The 16,671-nt window shown below is 50.1% G+C and overlaps 3 protein-coding genes across 10 annotated transcripts in view; all 3 read left to right on the forward strand.

The window, feature by feature from the left end:
* Positions 1–593: 593 nt before the first annotated feature.
* On the forward strand, positions 594–2,213 carry LOC310904382 (mid1-interacting protein 1A-like). The gene is made up of 2 exons (XM_083849029.1): positions 594–1,078; positions 1,847–2,213. The coding sequence occupies exon 1, from the start codon at positions 652–654 to the stop codon at positions 1,054–1,056; it is 405 nt and encodes a 134-aa protein (XP_083705155.1). The 5' UTR covers positions 594–651; the 3' UTR covers positions 1,057–1,078; positions 1,847–2,213.
* Positions 2,214–7,519: 5,306 nt separating this feature from the next.
* Positions 7,520–12,895, forward strand: KCTD14 (potassium channel tetramerization domain containing 14). Of its 8 annotated transcripts, XM_083848943.1 has the most exons (5): positions 7,521–8,431; positions 8,538–8,639; positions 9,226–9,310; positions 9,470–9,526; positions 10,552–12,895. In XM_083848943.1, exons 4-5 carry the CDS (start codon positions 9,503–9,505, stop codon positions 11,221–11,223), a joined length of 696 nt encoding a protein of 231 aa, XP_083705069.1. In that variant the 5' UTR covers positions 7,521–8,431; positions 8,538–8,639; positions 9,226–9,310; positions 9,470–9,502; the 3' UTR covers positions 11,224–12,895. The 8 variants fall into 8 exon arrangements, with proteins under 8 accessions (XP_083705065.1, XP_083705067.1, XP_083705069.1 ...); XM_083848946.1 differs by lacking the exon at positions 9,226–9,310; XM_083848944.1 differs by lacking the exon at positions 8,538–8,639.
* Positions 12,896–14,787: 1,892 nt separating this feature from the next.
* INTS4 (integrator complex subunit 4) overlaps positions 14,788–16,671 on the forward strand; it is a 33,860-nt gene continuing 31,976 nt past the window's right edge. The window contains exons 1-2 of the mRNA XM_083816477.1: positions 14,788–14,936; positions 15,447–15,641. Coding sequence (XP_083672603.1) covers positions 14,883–14,936; positions 15,447–15,641 — 249 coding nt within the window. The 5' untranslated portion in view covers positions 14,788–14,882. The remainder of the gene's footprint in view (positions 14,937–15,446; positions 15,642–16,671) is intronic.

Below are 16,671 nucleotides of genomic sequence, written 5' to 3' on the forward strand. Positions count from 1 at the left end.
GGTCCTTGTCCTCACAGAGCCAGCACAGGCTGGAGGAGAAGGGTCTGGTCTCAGGCCTCTGTGCACACAGAGAGGCAATGCAGAGCTCGGTGCGGCACAGTCGCTGTTGCCAGCTGCCACGAGGAAAACCTCTGCCACCACTCACAGAGTTTTACCTTGGCTCTCTGCTTGGGGTTCTCTGCTTCACAACAGGAACTGATCCCAAAATCAGTGAGCCGAGCATACAGCCAGTAGCAGGAACACAGGGATAAACCACGGTGCTGCACCGAAGGTGTCCGGCACCCCCAAACTGCCCAGTGCCCTCCCACCACCAGTGCCACCAAGTCCCAACCAAACCCACCCCACCATGAAGCTGCCCGTGAGCCTCCTCGCCTTCTGGCTCCCCGGGCACCCAGGGACACGGCGGCACCGGGGGCCAGCTGGGACCAAGGCCACACGTGGGCAGAGCCAGGGACACGGCGTGGCTGAGCCCCAGCAGGGTTGGAGCTGGAGCCAAGCCCGGCCCCGTGGTGCCCAGCCCGGCCAGGGTAGGAGGAAGCAGAGGGGAGGAGAGGAGAGCAGAGCGGGGCCGTGCCCGGCCCCATAAAAAGCCTCTGCGGGGCCGGGCAGCGGCAGGACACCCGGGGAGCAGTGGCAGAGGCGCTCAGGGCCATGGAGCAGTACTTCTCGGCCACCCAGAAGATGGAGCAGGAGGTGATGTTCCCCAGCCTGCTGCGAGGGGTCTTCCCGCAGCAGGACCAGGACGGGGCGGCCCCGCACGAGGGCGGCCCCGCGGACCTGTACGAGCGCTACCAGCTCCTCAAGGCCATCAAGCCCGTGGTGGAGCGAGGCCTGGCCTCCGTCACCGACCCGAGCCCCGGCGGGGACGCCGACGGCAACGCCGACGCGGCCCCAGATGACGGAGCGGACGCCAGTCTGGAGGAGCGCCTGTCCCACCACGTGAACGGCTTGCAGCAGGTTCTGACCGACCTCACCAAAAACACCAAAGCCCTGACCCGGAGGTACAGCCAGATCCTGGAGCAGATCAACCTCAGTGACGATCAGTCCAGCTCATGAGCCTGCACCCCCAGCCTCCGAGGTAAGAGTTTGGGGAGATGCAGAGCCGAGGAGGAGCTGGTCAAGGGGTAAGGCGTGTTGTCTTCTTGCCCCACCAGCTGGGCGTCTTTCCAGTGTTTGCATCACTCCCCAAAACCCCAGGAGTTTTGAGCCCTGGTCCTCTGCACTTCATTGCTCAACAGATCCTACAGTGTTTGTTCTTCTCAGTTGCCAGCTGGCACTGGCTGTGCCGCTGAACAAAGGTCACTCAGTGAGCTCCAGGTTGTCCCCAAGGGTCCCCAGCTTGCAGCACAGGCAATGTCTGGCTCCTGCTGGGCGGACTCAAAATATCCCAAAGCATCTTCAGGGAGGAAAGGGATGGGTGCTCGGGAGACCCTGAGTTTTGGGAGACCCTGAGTTTTGAACTGCAGAAGCTGCCAGACACCCGTGCTCCAGCTGCTTCTCTTTCCTCTCTGAGGAAAACCACAGAATTAATTTTTCAGGGTGTAAATGGGCCCTTTTTGGTCTCCAAATGTCTAAATGAGATGTGCCATCTGCCAACAGCTCAGCTACCTCAATCCTCCCCTAGCCTGGAAAACAAACCCAGGCTCTGGGCTGGTGGGACTTCAATCCCTCAGTCCCCTTGGGCCCTGTACCCAACGCCAGCCATGGGCTCAGGATCAAACAGAGCTCTGACAGTGAAACAGAGTATAGTAAGGACGCCCTACACAGCGATGTCAACCCTAATTTTGGACGAAACACAACCAAGGACGAGGACTTTCCAGCCAAACCGTGTCCCTTCTCCCCGCAGGGTGATCTGTCGTCCACAGCCCGGTGGCAGCTTTTCTCCTGCGCCAAGTCCCACCGAGGAACGTCCTTCGTGACCAGCACAGAGCTTGGCCGCCTGCCCGCCGGGTGCTGCCTGTACCGTCCAAGTTGCCCCGCGGCCGATCCCGCCGGCTTCGTCTCACCTCCGTCCCCTGGAAGTGAAATTTCCCTGCAGCAGGGCCGAAGCAAGTGTTCCGTGTTATTGCTTTGTAGAAGGTATCCATAACTTCGAAGCAATGCTTTTTTTTTTTTTTTTTTTCTGCGTGTGTCTAAACCACCTCCCACCAGTCTCTGATGATGTAACTGCTTCCCAAGGGTGGTCTGAAATAAAACGCAAAGCCTCGAGCAAATGTGCATGTGTGTTTTCTACAAGCTGGCGTGTCTATATAGCTGCTGTCCCCAAGCCCACGGTGACAAGGATGTCGTGGTCACCGAGGTCAAGCTCCAGTGCAGGGAGGTTTCTCCCTTGGGGAGTGGGAGTTGGGTTTGTGTGCCAGGTGCTGGGAGCCTGATCTGTCCCCCCGCATCCTTCCCTTCCCTTCCCTTCCCTTCCCTTCCCTTCCCTTCCCTTCCCTTCCCTTCCCTTCCCTTCCCTTCCCTTCCCTTCCCTTCCCTTCCCTTCCCTTCCCTTCCCTTCCCTTCCCTTCCCTTCCCTTCCCTTCCCTTCCCTTCCCTTCCCTTCCCTTCCCTTCCCTTCCCTTCCCTTCCCTTCCCTTCCCTTCCCTTCCCTTCCCTTCCCTTCCCTTCCCTTCCCTTCCCTTCCCTTCCCTTCCCTTCCCTTCCCTTCCCTTCCCACTGAACTGGGCACTAGAGGGAGGTGTCCCCTTGCCTCTTCAGGCCTCTAAAACAAACACAACTGCTGAAACACCAATACTTTGGATGAACAAACCCCGGCGCTCCACCAGGCTTCAGTTTTGATTAAAGAAACCAGAGATCTCAGAGCATCTGCGCCTCTTCCCAATATGGTAAAGGCTATCCTGAAATCAGCCCCACTGAAATCTCTGCACAGCCTCAAAAAACACCGTGGAAAGACCGATGTCCTCCCGTCCTTGCTCAGGAGGAACCCAGCAGCCGATAGCTGATGTCCCACATCGCTCCTCAGGGGAATAAATTATTTTTGCTCACCCCGTATCCAGGCAGAGCTTTGCCAGCTATTAAAACGAGACGTGACCTCTTTTATTCTGCTCTCGTAGATTAAAACAGGTGAGGAACCGGGCTGCATTAATTGAAACCAGGCAATTAATCGTGTGCTGCCACATGCGCCACAAGACCGTGCCGTGTATGTGTGCCACAAGACCGTGCCATGTACGCCGATGCCATTCATCCACCGTGGGTCAACGGAGGTGCTTCCCTGCCTTGGCTTTTGAGGGAGCCCTGGGGACTTTGCAAAGCCAGCTCAGACACCTCCTGAGCCGCCAGCCACACATTCCCCAGGCACGCAAAGGTGGGTGGAGGAGCTAAAGGGCTGGAAGTGCTGTCGGTGTTTGCGCAGCGCATGGCTGTTTGACTTAGGAGTGGCTCCTGGAGCGCGGAGCCACCTGCCCAGCGGCACCAGTGCAATTTCTCAGCAGACCCGGAGCCAACTGCTGCTTTTTGGCCATGCCATGCCTCGTCCCTCTAGGCTGGAGGTGTCCCCAGTCCTGCGTCCCCAGTGCGGGACTAGGAGCAAATCCCCGGGATGCGGCCGCGCGGCAATGTCCCCGAGAGCTGGTGTGGATCAGCTCATGGATCCCAAGGGAGATGTGGTGGGATAATAGCAAGTAAAGTCCAAATAAGAGTCCAGAATAGCTGTGCGAGGTGTGTTGCCTCTCCTCGTGGCCAGCCCGTCCACTGCTGTTTGCAATTACCTGGCTCTTTCCCAGCTTTCCGTGGGAATCTCCTTCCCCGAGATGCCCTGGAGCAGGTGGGTCCTGGGTGCCCTTTGCACCGGTTGATCCTCCCTGCCAGCAGTGCTAACACCTGTTATAGGCAATACGGCTGCAATATGGCTCTAAAATGACATGAAGGGTGGAGATCAGCTACGGAGCACCTCCTACACGCTCCAGGCAAACGGAGCAAAGTGGCTTTAGCTCCTCAAGTAACTTCTACACTAGGCAAAAGGGGATAAAAGGCAAACAGGAGCCGCTCAGTGCTGCTTCCAAGCTGCCTCCCCGCATCCAAGCTTCTCACTTCCCTTTCTGCTTTCACAGCTGCTTTCTGTAATCGTCCAATTATTTTTTCCCCTCGGATTTAGTGTATTTACTTGTAGAGGGGTATAAAACCCAGATATGAATGTCGTTGACCTAATTCTCTTTAACAGAAGTTGCCAACTGAATGCGTTAAGGAAATAAATCTGTTATAAATACTTGTATGGGCAACACTGTTTTCCAGTCTGATGTACATACGAGCATAGAGTCGTTCCAGTCCATTGTTACGTACATATTTATACAATTTTCAGAAACACATATTTATTCCCCACAAAGCCATTGTCAAGTTATCCATTCCTCAGCAGACACCGAGTTATTTATTGTGATTGTTTTTGTGACTCACATTGTGGTTGCTTGCATACTGCCCAGGCACAGGGTAATCCTTTCAGGCAATGAAAGGACGGTCCCTTAGAGTCTTGGAGAGGTTCTTCCCCCATTCGAAAGCTGGGGACAGTGGGAGATCTACTTCTGAAGTGTCTACAGAAGGGAGAAATGTCAGGGCAATCAGCCACCCCAAGAATGGCCAAGAGGCTCAAAGCATCGCTGTGCATGAAGAGCCAGAAGAGGAGTGGAGAACATCTAACTGGCTCTTGTCGGGTGTCCTCCTCGTGGCTCCATGACCCTTTTTGGCATCTGGTCTCTCTGATAGGTGTTGGCAACCTTCCCTTCGAGAACAGGAGGGGATCTATGACACTCCGAGCTTCTCACTAACCTCTCCTCAGTGGCAGGGTGCCCCCAAATCCATCAAACCCCCAGGTTTGCTCTTTCCAGCTCAGTGCAACCATTGGAAAAGCAGCAGAAGCAAAGCCACCTGTGCCCTACAAGAAAGGGTGGCCATGCCCGAATGGCTCGTAAACCCCGGAGGAAGCTCAGCAGCACGGGGTGTTCAGCACGAGCTGGAACCAACATGGTCAACAGGGCAAACGGTGTCACAAAGGGAACCAGCAAGGACGCTGATGAAGGCACAGAGAAGGTTGTGTTTTTCCAGAAGAAAGGCAACGGCAACTCTAGCAAACAAGCACTGGGACCTTTCCCCAGCACCCCATCTCGTTTCCACCCAGGCCATTCCCCAAGCACCCTCAGAGCTCTCCTTTTCCGCCCAGCAGCAAGCAGGTGGGTCCCCAAAAGACCATCAGATGCAGCTTTAAGAGGCTAAAAGGGTGCAGGATTTCGGGGATGCAGGCCAAGCGGTAACAAACATAGAGCCCAGCAGAGATCTTGGGTAGAAATTCCAGCTTAATCCAAAGCGAATTCCATCCCTCAAAGGAAGAAACCCAGCTAACCCCACTAAAACAGCACGGTGGTGGCCAAAGCCTCCCAGGGGGCGTGGAGCAGCAGCTACAATGGGGCTGCTGGTTGTGGGAATCCCAAGACCCTGGTCGCCCAAGGCTACGGAGACATTCACGCTCTTGGCTTTTTATTTCTTTCCCAAGGGAAGAATGAAATTCAAACCAGCCTGGGCTGGCTGTTACCAGCAGCGTGGAGTGCTGAGAGCTCCGAAACCCTGATCCCATTTCTGCCTTTCAGTGGTTGCTCCCCACCCACCGCTTTCCCCGGCATTGCTGTGACCGTGGGGTAAAAGCAGGGACACGAGTGCCTGTTTCCACTTAGTGCAGGCTCAGAGGGCTTTGATGCAGTCAGATGCTGCCCTGCAAAACCTTCCTCGACTGGGACAGCAAACAGATCTTATGTGCGGTCCCAGTAATCCACAATGGATTTGGTGTGACCGCCAGAAAAAGGCACCAAATCCCCGTGGGTAAGTAGCGATATGCCAAGGGTTTGGGCTGCGAGAAAGTTTTTCCTTAAGGAGCCTTTTTAGATCGGATGACTTTGGCAGTTTAAAGTGAATCCTCACCAAAAAGGAGAAAAAAAAAAAATCCAACTGGGAGTAATTTGCATAGCAGGACTGAAAAATGCCATCTTCAAGCAAGTCATGCGGCTGGTGGGATTAAAAAGTCCCAGAAGAAGCACGAATAAAAACAATCAGATTTTCCGCATACATGGTGACCTCCAGCCAAATATCTCAAAATGCTGATTCTTTGTCCCATAACGTGCCAACGAAAGTGTCCAGGATGTTAAAAAAGGAGTGAGAGAGTGGAGAAACCAGACCAGGACATTCTTCAGGCCGAAGGACCAGCTGTGGTGGCCCTCGTAGCAGAAAAGCACTGTGTATGTCAACTAATTCCTGTTGCCGAATTGGCAACGATCAGCGTTGTGGCACTGAAAGTTTGTTCTCTCTTGTTGCCTCTCATCAGCCACCCTCGATTCTGGCACGAGGAAGTCTTCTAGGCAAGGTGTTGCACGAAGCAGCCTCTTCTACTGCTCTTCACCCCTCCATTGAGTGAGCAGAGAGGCGACGTCCCACCCACCTATCCCGTTCTGCAGCCGCAGAAGGCAAGGTTATCACCTCGAGCATCGAAGACGTGCTGTGTCGAGGGAGTACGGACTCCACCTCTGTCAGGGTATTTTCTGACGAGCCAGTCCATAGAACGAAAAAAAAATAGAAATTAGAAATTTGCAGGAATCAAAGACTCAGAACGTCCAGATCTCCAGCTCTCCCTCCTTTCCAATAAGCACTGATTTTTAAAAATCAATTACAGGTCACAATTAGACTTCGTTTTTAACCGTATCCAGCACTATTAATTCTCCAGGTCTGGCAAGGGGGAAATGCCAGCCCTTCTATTCAAGTCAGGAGGGATAACTCAGACATTATTATTTCTGAGGATCCCTCAGTATGCTTTAGAGCAGCAGAAGCAAAATATATGTTGGGTTCGGTGAGAGGTTCACCCACACGCACAAAGCATTCAAAAGAATCTGGGTCCAGCTTTGATGGAGCCGAGAGTGAGGATTGGATTTGTTTTAAAGGTGAGTGGATCAGTGCAAATTTTAACGCTTTTTTTGCCCCTTGCCTCGAGCTTCTGTTCAGACCTGTGCTATGTTCTGGGTGGATATAAATCCAGCAAAATCCTGGGAGGACGCAAAACCAGCAAAGCTGGTTGCGACAAGCACAATGCCGACTTTGTGCATATGGTTTCCTTACATACCACGCTGTCATTTTTCATCATTAAAATCTCACCCAGGGAGATTTTTAGGAAGCGCTGTATTTGTCTGAGATTCTCCTTTTGGTTGCTGGAATCAGAAAGGAGCTTGAAATGAAAGCCAGCGAGGCAAGGTGGGTAGAGAAGATAAAGCCTTTTATTAGACTTACGGACAAAGCCGGAAAAAAAAGAGGCAAGCTGAAACAGAAGCTGACAGACCTGAGGAAGCCTCGTGTGCCCCAAAGCCTGCTTGCTTTTATCCACCTCCAGCAGCTGATCTAATAAAAGACGTTGCCTCTCTTTACAAAGTTTGCTTTGGACAACCACGTCCAGTTTGGCCAGTACAATGAAATGAAGTCACAGAAGCGATGAGTGGCCTTAAGACAAATCTGTAAGCAACAGGGCACTCAGGAACACTCTGCATTAAAAAAAAAAAAAAAAGAAGAAAAGGAATGAACACAGATTTCCTTGTGGGTGTTTCAGTGCTGCGAGAAACAGCCCTGCTGCCACGCAGTCTGTGGTGTTTCCCACTTCTGATCTTTGCTGAACACGGGATATCTGAAACCAACGTGTCATGCAAAAAGATACTAACCAAATATTTCCGGCCGATTGAAAAGAATGGTTCGGGCTCCAGCAGAGATTCAGGTTTGGTTCTGTTTACCCTGCACAAATTACTCAGCACTCAGGGATTGTATTGGCAACGAGGAAAATAACACCGCCTTGGCCAGATGGTAGGCACCCTGAGCCGACGGCGTCAGACACGAGAGCGGGATCGGTGAGATGGTTTGGGGCAATCGTATCGTTAAAAAAGCAGCACGCAGGGGCCAAAAAGTGGTGAAAATATTTATTTGGTTTCAATCCAGCCCAGGCACGGGTTGTGGGGCTCCCCAGAGGTGCCCTGGGTGCGGGGCCTTCCTTGGAAAGGATCGTTTTGCTCTTAGTCACCGCGCAGGTAGTGTTACAGGAGGTGTGCGCTGGCAGCCGGCCCGAGTCCACCCCGCTCCTCGCTGATTGCCAGAAAACTAACGAGCAAATACTTCCGCTTTCACGCTGTTCCCTCCCCTCCGGCTGGACCTGCAACCTGTCCCAAGGCTGTGTTAGGGCCAAATTGGAGTTTCCGGGGAAGCAGCTCGGGTAAAAAGAGTGACCCGGCGAAGTAAAACCGAGCGAAGGAGGGCTGGAGAGGCCATCCTGCGTGCGGGGCAGGAGCTGGGCAGAAAGTATCGGGTTTTGTCGTGTGGACGAGCCACTGCCTGCCTTCTTCCCACCGTGGGTCTCGGGGAGATGAGCATTTCGTCGGAGCACAAGCCCCTCGGGAAGCAGGTCACTGGCAGCCTGCACATGGTGAGTAAGGTACGGGCTCGGGGGCACAGCTCCCTTCTTTGGGATCACAGCATCCCCCCCTGGGCTTCATTATAGGCTTTCTTCTCCCCCACCTGCTACTTTGAAGACACCAGGGCTTGCCAGATGTGTGGTCACAAAGAGGATTCTGCTTTGGTTACAGAAGGGCCACGTCCCTCGCAGGCATACAAGGCAGCAGCAAACAACCTAGGTGGTTATTTTTCTCTTTTGGCAAGCGGTGGAATTAATTTGAAATTTGATGTTAACTTCTATTTGCTGGATCCCTAACGTAAAAGCGTGCTGTGGGGGTTCTTAGGCTACTATATTAACAAATAATACGTTTTCCATTAGTATTAGTGATAAACATTATGAAACTCTCAACCTGCCATCTGAAAAAGGAGCAACGGCTCGAAAGCATGAGCCCCTCCTGATAAATGATCCCTGCTGGGGAAAGCTGTTGTTATCGCTTGGAGCAATGGCAAATTTCCTACCTAAGAGGCTTTACTGTAGAAGCAGCTTTGGGGCATGCTCTTTAGTGGGTAGAAATCACTAGACACTCTCAGAGAATCATTTTCTCTTCTCTTGGCCCTGTCGCAGATGCTTGCCCCTGAGATGAAGCCACCTACGCTGGGGCAAAGAAATATTCCAGCTGGGTCTTTGGCCGGCATCTCTTGTCGTCTCCCTGGCTTGCCTAAGCTGTGAGCTCATTTCTGCTGGACCTCGTGGCTTGCTGCTGTTTAAAAGATGAGGTCTCCCTCTGCTAAGAGTTGTCTGTTCCTATCCCCTCTTTTTGCCAGCTCTGGTGCTTGTTAAATCCTCTGTGAGCCGCTTCAGCTCGCTAAAAGGAAGGAGAAGCAGAGCTGGCAGCAGAGCTGGCACAAGGTGAGAGGCGTGTAGATAGGTACAGGGATGGAGAGGGGAAAAGGGCCCCCCTCTTTTCTTGGTGTGAGCACTGAGATCGGCTCACGTCACTTATCTCGTGGGTATGCACCCGTCCAGGCTGGATCCAGCTAAGCACTAACGTACACACTTCACTTCCAGCATGTGACTAGAAGCACTGGAGCAGATCCTTGCATGATCGGATCCAAGAAAGAGCAGGTGAGCTCCTGAAAAAGAGGGCTGGTGGTTATTGACTCACTCCTTCCCAACGGCAGGCGTGGTCCTGGGCATGTGATTTGTCACAGGAGTGACGGTGTGAGGGGAAGTAAGTGCCTCATATCTTCCTCTTCGTGCTCTCCTGAGCACTAAAAAACCCAAAGGGAGGCTGCTAAAATTCTTCAGCAAGGTCAGAAGTGACGCCAGGTCCAGCTCTCTGGGTAGGCCTCACCCGACGTTTCAGATAGTAGTGGCATTAACGCACAGTGAACTAAACTAAATACAAATAAAAATCCAAACTTTGCGTTCTTCCTTCTTCAACCCACATCAGCTGCACAAATTATTTTCTTTACTTCCTATCTAATGCTACCTTACGTAGATACTGAGGTAAAAAGATTCTGTGCTCCACCTCAGACATGCTGGATTTTAGTGTCTTAGTTCAGGGTTTATAACGTATCCCCTATGACAGCTGAAAGCCAATCCCACCACATCTAATGTTTCAAAGAGCTTTAATTTTGCTTTTGAAGAGAAATCATTAACTCAGGTGAGAGGAATGGAGCTGCACAGCTTTGAGCTCTGTCCTTGTCCCTCTGCACTGCAGCGACAGGAGGGTGAAGGCCCTGATTGCTCTGTCTGAAAGCAGGGATAACGCTTGTGTGGGACTTAGGAAATCGACATGAAACCTCAAAACCACTGACAGCTTCCCCAGGATTCTTCTTGTCTGTCTTTCCTCCTGGTAAAATGACTCTGCTATGTCCCAGAGATGTGGTGAGGACTAATCCATTTAGCAACGTCCAAGTCTCTGCTGCTCTGGTTGTGAGGACCAAGTGTAAATACCCTACATCTGCTTTTAGAAATAAATGATGAGGACATTCCCGTCTTGGGACAAGGGTTCATCCTGCTCTTTACACTGCCGTTCCAATTTCCAGCCGCAATTGTATTTTTTTCCCCTTTTCCCTGACAATTCTGTGCTGAGAGCCACCGACGGGTAATGCGTGTGGGTTTTTGTTCCCTTGTGCTACTTGCAGCTGTCGCCAATCGTGGAGCTGAACGTCGGTGGGGAGATGTACACGACGACACTGAGCACCTTAAAGAAACACCCTGGCTCCAAGCTGGCAGAGATGTTCACCGGCCAGCCCAAACTCAGGAGAGACTCAGAAGGCAGGTTCTTCATCGACAGGCCGGGGACCTATTTCAAATACATCTTGGAGTACCTGCGCAGCAACCAAGTGCCCACCCAGTGCATCCAGGACGTCTACAAGGAGGCCTTGTTCTACGACATCGAGCCTCTAATCAAGCAGCTGGAGGACTCCCCGCAGATCTTCGGGGAACTCGTGGCGAGGAAGCAGTTCCTGGCCCGCGTGCCCAACTACAGCGAGAACATCGAACTGATGATCCGCATCGCGAGGGCAGAGGCGGTCGCGTCCCGCTGCTCCGGCGTCATCGTGTGCGTTGTCAGAACGGAGGAGGACGCAGCCAGGTGTCAGGATGCCTTGAACAGTTTGGACACGGACAAAAAATCCGTGGTGAAATTCGGCCCCTGGAAAGCAGCACCCAGCATTTCTGATTTGCTGGACTGCATTCAAATGGATGTTGAAGCCAAAGGGTACAAAATATCCTTTCAGCCCCACGTTGCTGAGAAAGGTTTTCGTTTCAAATCGCACGACTTCTTCTACAAGTTCCTGTTCACCTGGTGGTAGCAAAGTGCCACCACTGATGGAGAGCAGAAGAAAGCTACTATTTAAACAAATTAACTTAGGCTGTGGAGACTGTGGGCCCACGAAAGACTCTCTGGTTGTTTGCCAAATTAAAGAGCATGTAAGAGCCACTGTTTTGTTGGGCTTTAGGGGATAACTGTACAATTTAAAAGGTGTGTTTGTCTTGAAATGCAGTATGATATTTTCCAAAATGTTTATTCCTTTTGTGTCCACTAGTACTGACTATATAGAGAAGTAAAGGCACTGCACAGCCAGCCGAGGTACCAGGAAAAGGAAGAAATTTAATCTTTGTTGCCAACAATTAGATTAATTGAGGGAGCCAGATTTTAGGGTTGAGCCAATCTCACTCAACCTAATAATCCCAAATATCTCTCGTGGACATGCATCATTAGTCTCAGTACAAACAGGAACACATTGCTGCCTTAGGGTCCAAACTTGTTACTAGGGTTAAGAGCAGCACGTGGACTTGTCCCCTGTACTCAGCTTTATTTTGATTCATAAATACCAAGATCTAGAGTCTCTTCACATGAACCTGCTGACCTCAGAGCCTTCTCCTTGCTTTGAACACCCATATGTTAGGATCTGCTGTACCAGAAGCTGCACAGAGTGTAGCAGCCACAATTTTATTACTAATAAACACAGACAGTATTGACTATAAAGGACACAGACCAACCTCTAAATACTAGCTCACATTTGCAGTGTTGAAAGAAAATCAATTTTGTAAAGCAAGAGATCAAATTTGGAAGCACTTTTGAGAGAGAAGACAGGAGTACATAAAATCTTTCCTCTAATTAATACTTCACTGTTTCTCATGAATAATAATCATAATTATAATCAGACATAATCTGAACTATGAAAAAAAAAACACATACACGTGCAATTCCAAGTGGAATCACTGAAAGCTGCGTAAATACTTACTCAACTTGAATTTGGATCTTTAATGAGAAAGCTAAAGTTCTGTCTCTCACTGTTTTCCATACCAGAACCTATGTTAAAAAGAATTTCAGTGTCCCATTCTCTCCTCTTGTTCCTTTCTAGCCTGCTCTCCAGACAATGTATTTATTACTGCTATTTATTATTTATTTGGAAGGAAAGATAGCTTTCCTTTCAGCTATGGTCCAGGATCAACAAAAAATAAAAACACCATCACTGGTCTGAGGACACGCACTCCTCTCTCCTGTCACACTACTTCAATCTTTTTATTGTGGCATTCATTATTATTAGAGCACTATTTCTAATTTTATAAGCTTCTGGAAGAATAGGAAACCCCCCTGTGATTTGACTGGAAGGAAGTGCCACTGAAGCTAAAGCCCGGGGCCTTAGTGGTTATTCTGCTTTACAGCACATGTGTTGGGTCCTAAATCAGGTTTAAAAAACATCTCAATATTCCAAATGTTTTCTGTTGTTTTGTTTTTGTTGGTGTTGGTGTTGGTTTTTTTTTAATTATTATCATATATATTTTTTTGGTTTTGTTTTTACTGGAGATGGCTTTTAGGTTGGTTTTAATAATTGGGGATATCTGAAAATCATGATAGCTATTTTGCTTATGGCTATATTTCTTTTACTTCTAAGAACTCTAAGAACTCCTCCCTGTTAAGGGCAATAATCTCTGGGGTGATAAACAAATATATTTTTGACAGTTCTTTGAATGATACAGAAGTGCTATATTTACCGACATCCTCCAAGAAAAATCCCTGAATTCAAAAGTTTTATCTTCATGCTAATGGATTTGAACCATTTCTAATTGCTTGATTTCAGATGTGCTCATCCTGACACAAATATTCCAGCAGTAAAAGTTGGGAGCCACACCACTGACCTCCATGCAGTTCAGCCATAGGTGTGAGGGGACGCGTTGAGACTTCTCACATTTGTAACCCTGTTAAGAACTGGCAGAATCAAGGTCTGAAAAGGCAAAAAGATTTAGAAAATAGGATCTGCGATCATAACCAAGTGGTTGGTGGCACTTAGCCTGGAAGATAGATGGACAAGGCCTTCACATAGAAAAAAGCTTGCTATAAGGAGAGGGAGATCAGTTATTTTTGATATACACTAAGGGTGGAAGAAGGGGTAACTGGCCTAAGACACAACAAAGATTAGCTAGGAAACTTCAAGCATTTGATTTCAGTTTTTACAAGATCTAGCATCACATACATCAAATATCTCCTCAAATACTTAAAACAGTCAGAGATAACCAGATTAAAACAGAATGAGGTGACACCTAGCCTTGAAAGAGACTCAAGGTGTGCACTTTTTGAATAAACCAGTTTTAGTATTTTAGTATTTTCCAACATTTTTCAACCAACTGGCTGCAGTGAGAGCAACGTGGGCCATTTACATCAGTTCCGTGGGCCAAAACTCACTGAAGAGCCTGAGAGTTTCTCCAGTTGGCACAAAACTAGGCAGCCCTTTCTTGTGTTTCAGTATTTTCAGAATAAACCTGTCGAGAGAGGTTGATGAGGACATGATGCAGTTTTATCACGACTGAGAGGAAGAATGGCTCTTCTTTCTGCATCTACACGTGAGAAACACTCTGTAGCCAATAACATAGGCTCAGGCGAGGACCTCAGTGAAGTAGCATTTTTATTCACGATTGCAATAGCAGGCATCCCACAAGCAGGAGCGCACCTAGTAGGCACATAGTACAGTTTATATACTTAATTTCTCCACGACTGGGACCCTCCCCTGTTTCCCCATTGACTGGGTAGTCCAGGTTCACAACCTACCCGATGCTTCACAGATAATACATGGCTTTCAGTTGCCAGCCTGTTATTATTCAGATTTCTTTTGACTTTCTTACTCTTTGAGGTGGTAATGTTTCTTCACTTATCTGACTTAACTTGATACCGTGAATTTCACCTCATTTGCACTAAGGGGTCTGATTGTCTGCATTTTACAAGGTTGTCTGTCAAGCTTTCTTATCACTGTAAGCATATCTCAGTACCACATTCCTTCTCTCTAAACAATGTAACTGTGTGCAAAAACAACATTTTTGTTCCCACGTACATGGGTTCGCAGCATCTTTCACCACACTCAGGGAAACACCTGAGGGAAGCTGAGGGAACCACCACCACCGCTTCTCACAATAATAATAATAAATAATAAAACCACAGTGGAGCAAACCCACTGCGGCAAGGGTGGTGGGCATCAGTCTTTGGAAATGCTGCCACTTGGCTCCATGTGGAGGGTATTTCTGAGGAAAAACGAGCCCCTGTGTGGTGCACAGTTGCTCCTGGGGAGGGTCAGGTTGGAAATTTGGAGACATTTCTTCTCAGCAAGAGCGGTCAGGCATTGGGACGGGATGCCCAGGGAGGTGGTGGAGTCACCGTCCCTGGGGGTGTTCAAGGAAAGGTTGGACGTGGTGCTTAGGGACATGGTTTAGTGGGTGACATTGGTGGTAGGAACTCTTTTCCAACATTCACCCCGTGATTCTATGCGCCCCCCCACCCATAGGCGGCGCAGGCCGCGCGGCCGCCATCTTGTGGCGGCTCTCCCCGCCCCGCCGTTCCCATGGCAACAGGAGGCCGCCCCTCCCTCCCCGGACCGCCCGACCATAGAGGCGGACCTCCAGCTGGGATAGAGAGGCCGGGACTCTATGGTGCGGCGGCGGAGGGAGGGGCCAGTACGGTGGCGGCGACGACAAGATGGCGGCGCACCTGAAGAAGCGGGTGTACGAGGAGTTCACCAAGGTGGTCCAGGTAAAGAGGGCCGGTGGCGTCTGGGGGGGGCTTGGGGGGAGTCCAGGAGTCTCCCGTGAGGGGTTGGGGGGGGAGAGGGTTCGGGGGGAGGCGGCTGCCGCCTCTGGGGAAGGGGGTGGGGGGGGCTGCTTGGGGTTTTCGGGGGGGGGGGGGGGGTCTGTGAGGGGTTGTTTAGCGGTGTGGAGGGGTCTGGGGGTGTTTATTTTGGGGTTGGAAGGCTGGAGGGTCACTGCTGCTGGGGGAGGGGGGATTGTGGTGATCCCAGCCCGGGGAGGCGGAGGGCAAGGGTTTTTCTGAGGGCTGGAGGAGCTGCTCTGGAGGGGGAGGCGAGGGAGGAGCGGCTGTTTGGGGTTGGAAGGGGCAGGGTTTGTCACAGATAATGTTTATCTGCGGGTGGAAGCTGCCCCAGAGTGCTGGGGGGTGTTCCAGGGTAAAGAGAACCGCCAGTGACTGCTGTAGGAGCTTCCTCAGGGAAATATTCACCCAGTGCTTCTGCCCCGTGCCCCGCAGCAGCAGCATGAGGACCTGTCAGCTAAGAAGCTGCGCCTGACCAAGCCCAGCAAGTCCGCAGCGCTCCATGTCGACCTGTGCAAAGCCACCTCGCCTGCGGATGCCTTGCAGTACCTGCTGCAGTTTGCCAGGAAGCCCGTGGAAGTGGAGAGCGTGGAAGGCGTTGTCAGGATCCTGCTGGAGCATTATTATAAGGTAGTGAAGCGGGGAGCCAAGCACACTTTCAGAATCCTCCTTCTGACCTTGTTATCTTGGGATGGGGTTGGATGTGGAATAGAAATTCTCTGGCTCCTGTGTTGCTGTCTCAGATGCTTTGCATGAGGAGAGTGAGCCTTTACATCCATGGTTGCAGCTCATGCCACCTGGTCCCTTTGCTGAGGGTTTCAGGAGTCAGTGGCAGGGATGTGAGCTATGTTATCTCTGCAGATGATCTGTGTGATTAGTTTTAAATTAACTTCACAAGCATCAGAAGACATGGCGAGAAGTTTTCCAAGGAACCAGGTTGTCCAAAGCTGGCTCAACTTTTTTTAAATATTTCCTAGTTTTTCTAGGAGTGGAGAAACATTTTAACTGATCCTTACGTTACGGACGGACCACCTTTAAGATGTCATTTATGAAAAACTCTTAAAGGAAAAACTTTTCAACAAAAAATTCCTAGCAGCAAGACAACAAATAAATAACGCTTCACGCTATCTGGTTATTGATCCTTAATTTGATAAATCAAACGTTATTGTAGCTAACAAAGCTGCGCTGGAAGCTGAAACATTTCTCATAAATGTCCTTGTTCTGTTTGTTCTTCGCTTTGTAATTGAGTCTGCTCTGCTTTGAATTCACACTAAAGCTCTAACCTGTGTTTTATCAGGTTCTGTACTTAATTTGCTTTTGGCTTGTGTGTTGAAACTGTTTTACCTTTATGTTAAAGGAATTTACTTTCATTTTTGGACTATTCCACGCTCAAAAGAGCTAACAACTTAAGGAACCTAACTTAGTAGTTTTCCATGAAGAAAATCATGGTTCTTGATTTAAAAATGCGATTTCAATTTGTGTTGCAGTCTGTATTAGGAAAGAGACTCTTACAGCTAGAGATGAGGTCAGATTTTCAAGTGCCCAGCCAGTTACAGAAAGCAGCCTTTGAAAAGCATTGCAGTCCTGCAGCCGACCTTATGGTACTTAAGGCCAACGTTTTCTGAAGAACCGGTTTCTGAATATCTCCAGGAAGCCTGCG

This window comes from Anser anser (assembly GCF_964211835.1).
Source record: "Anser anser genome assembly, chromosome: 1".
Lineage (NCBI taxonomy): Eukaryota > Metazoa > Chordata > Aves > Anseriformes > Anatidae > Anser > Anser anser.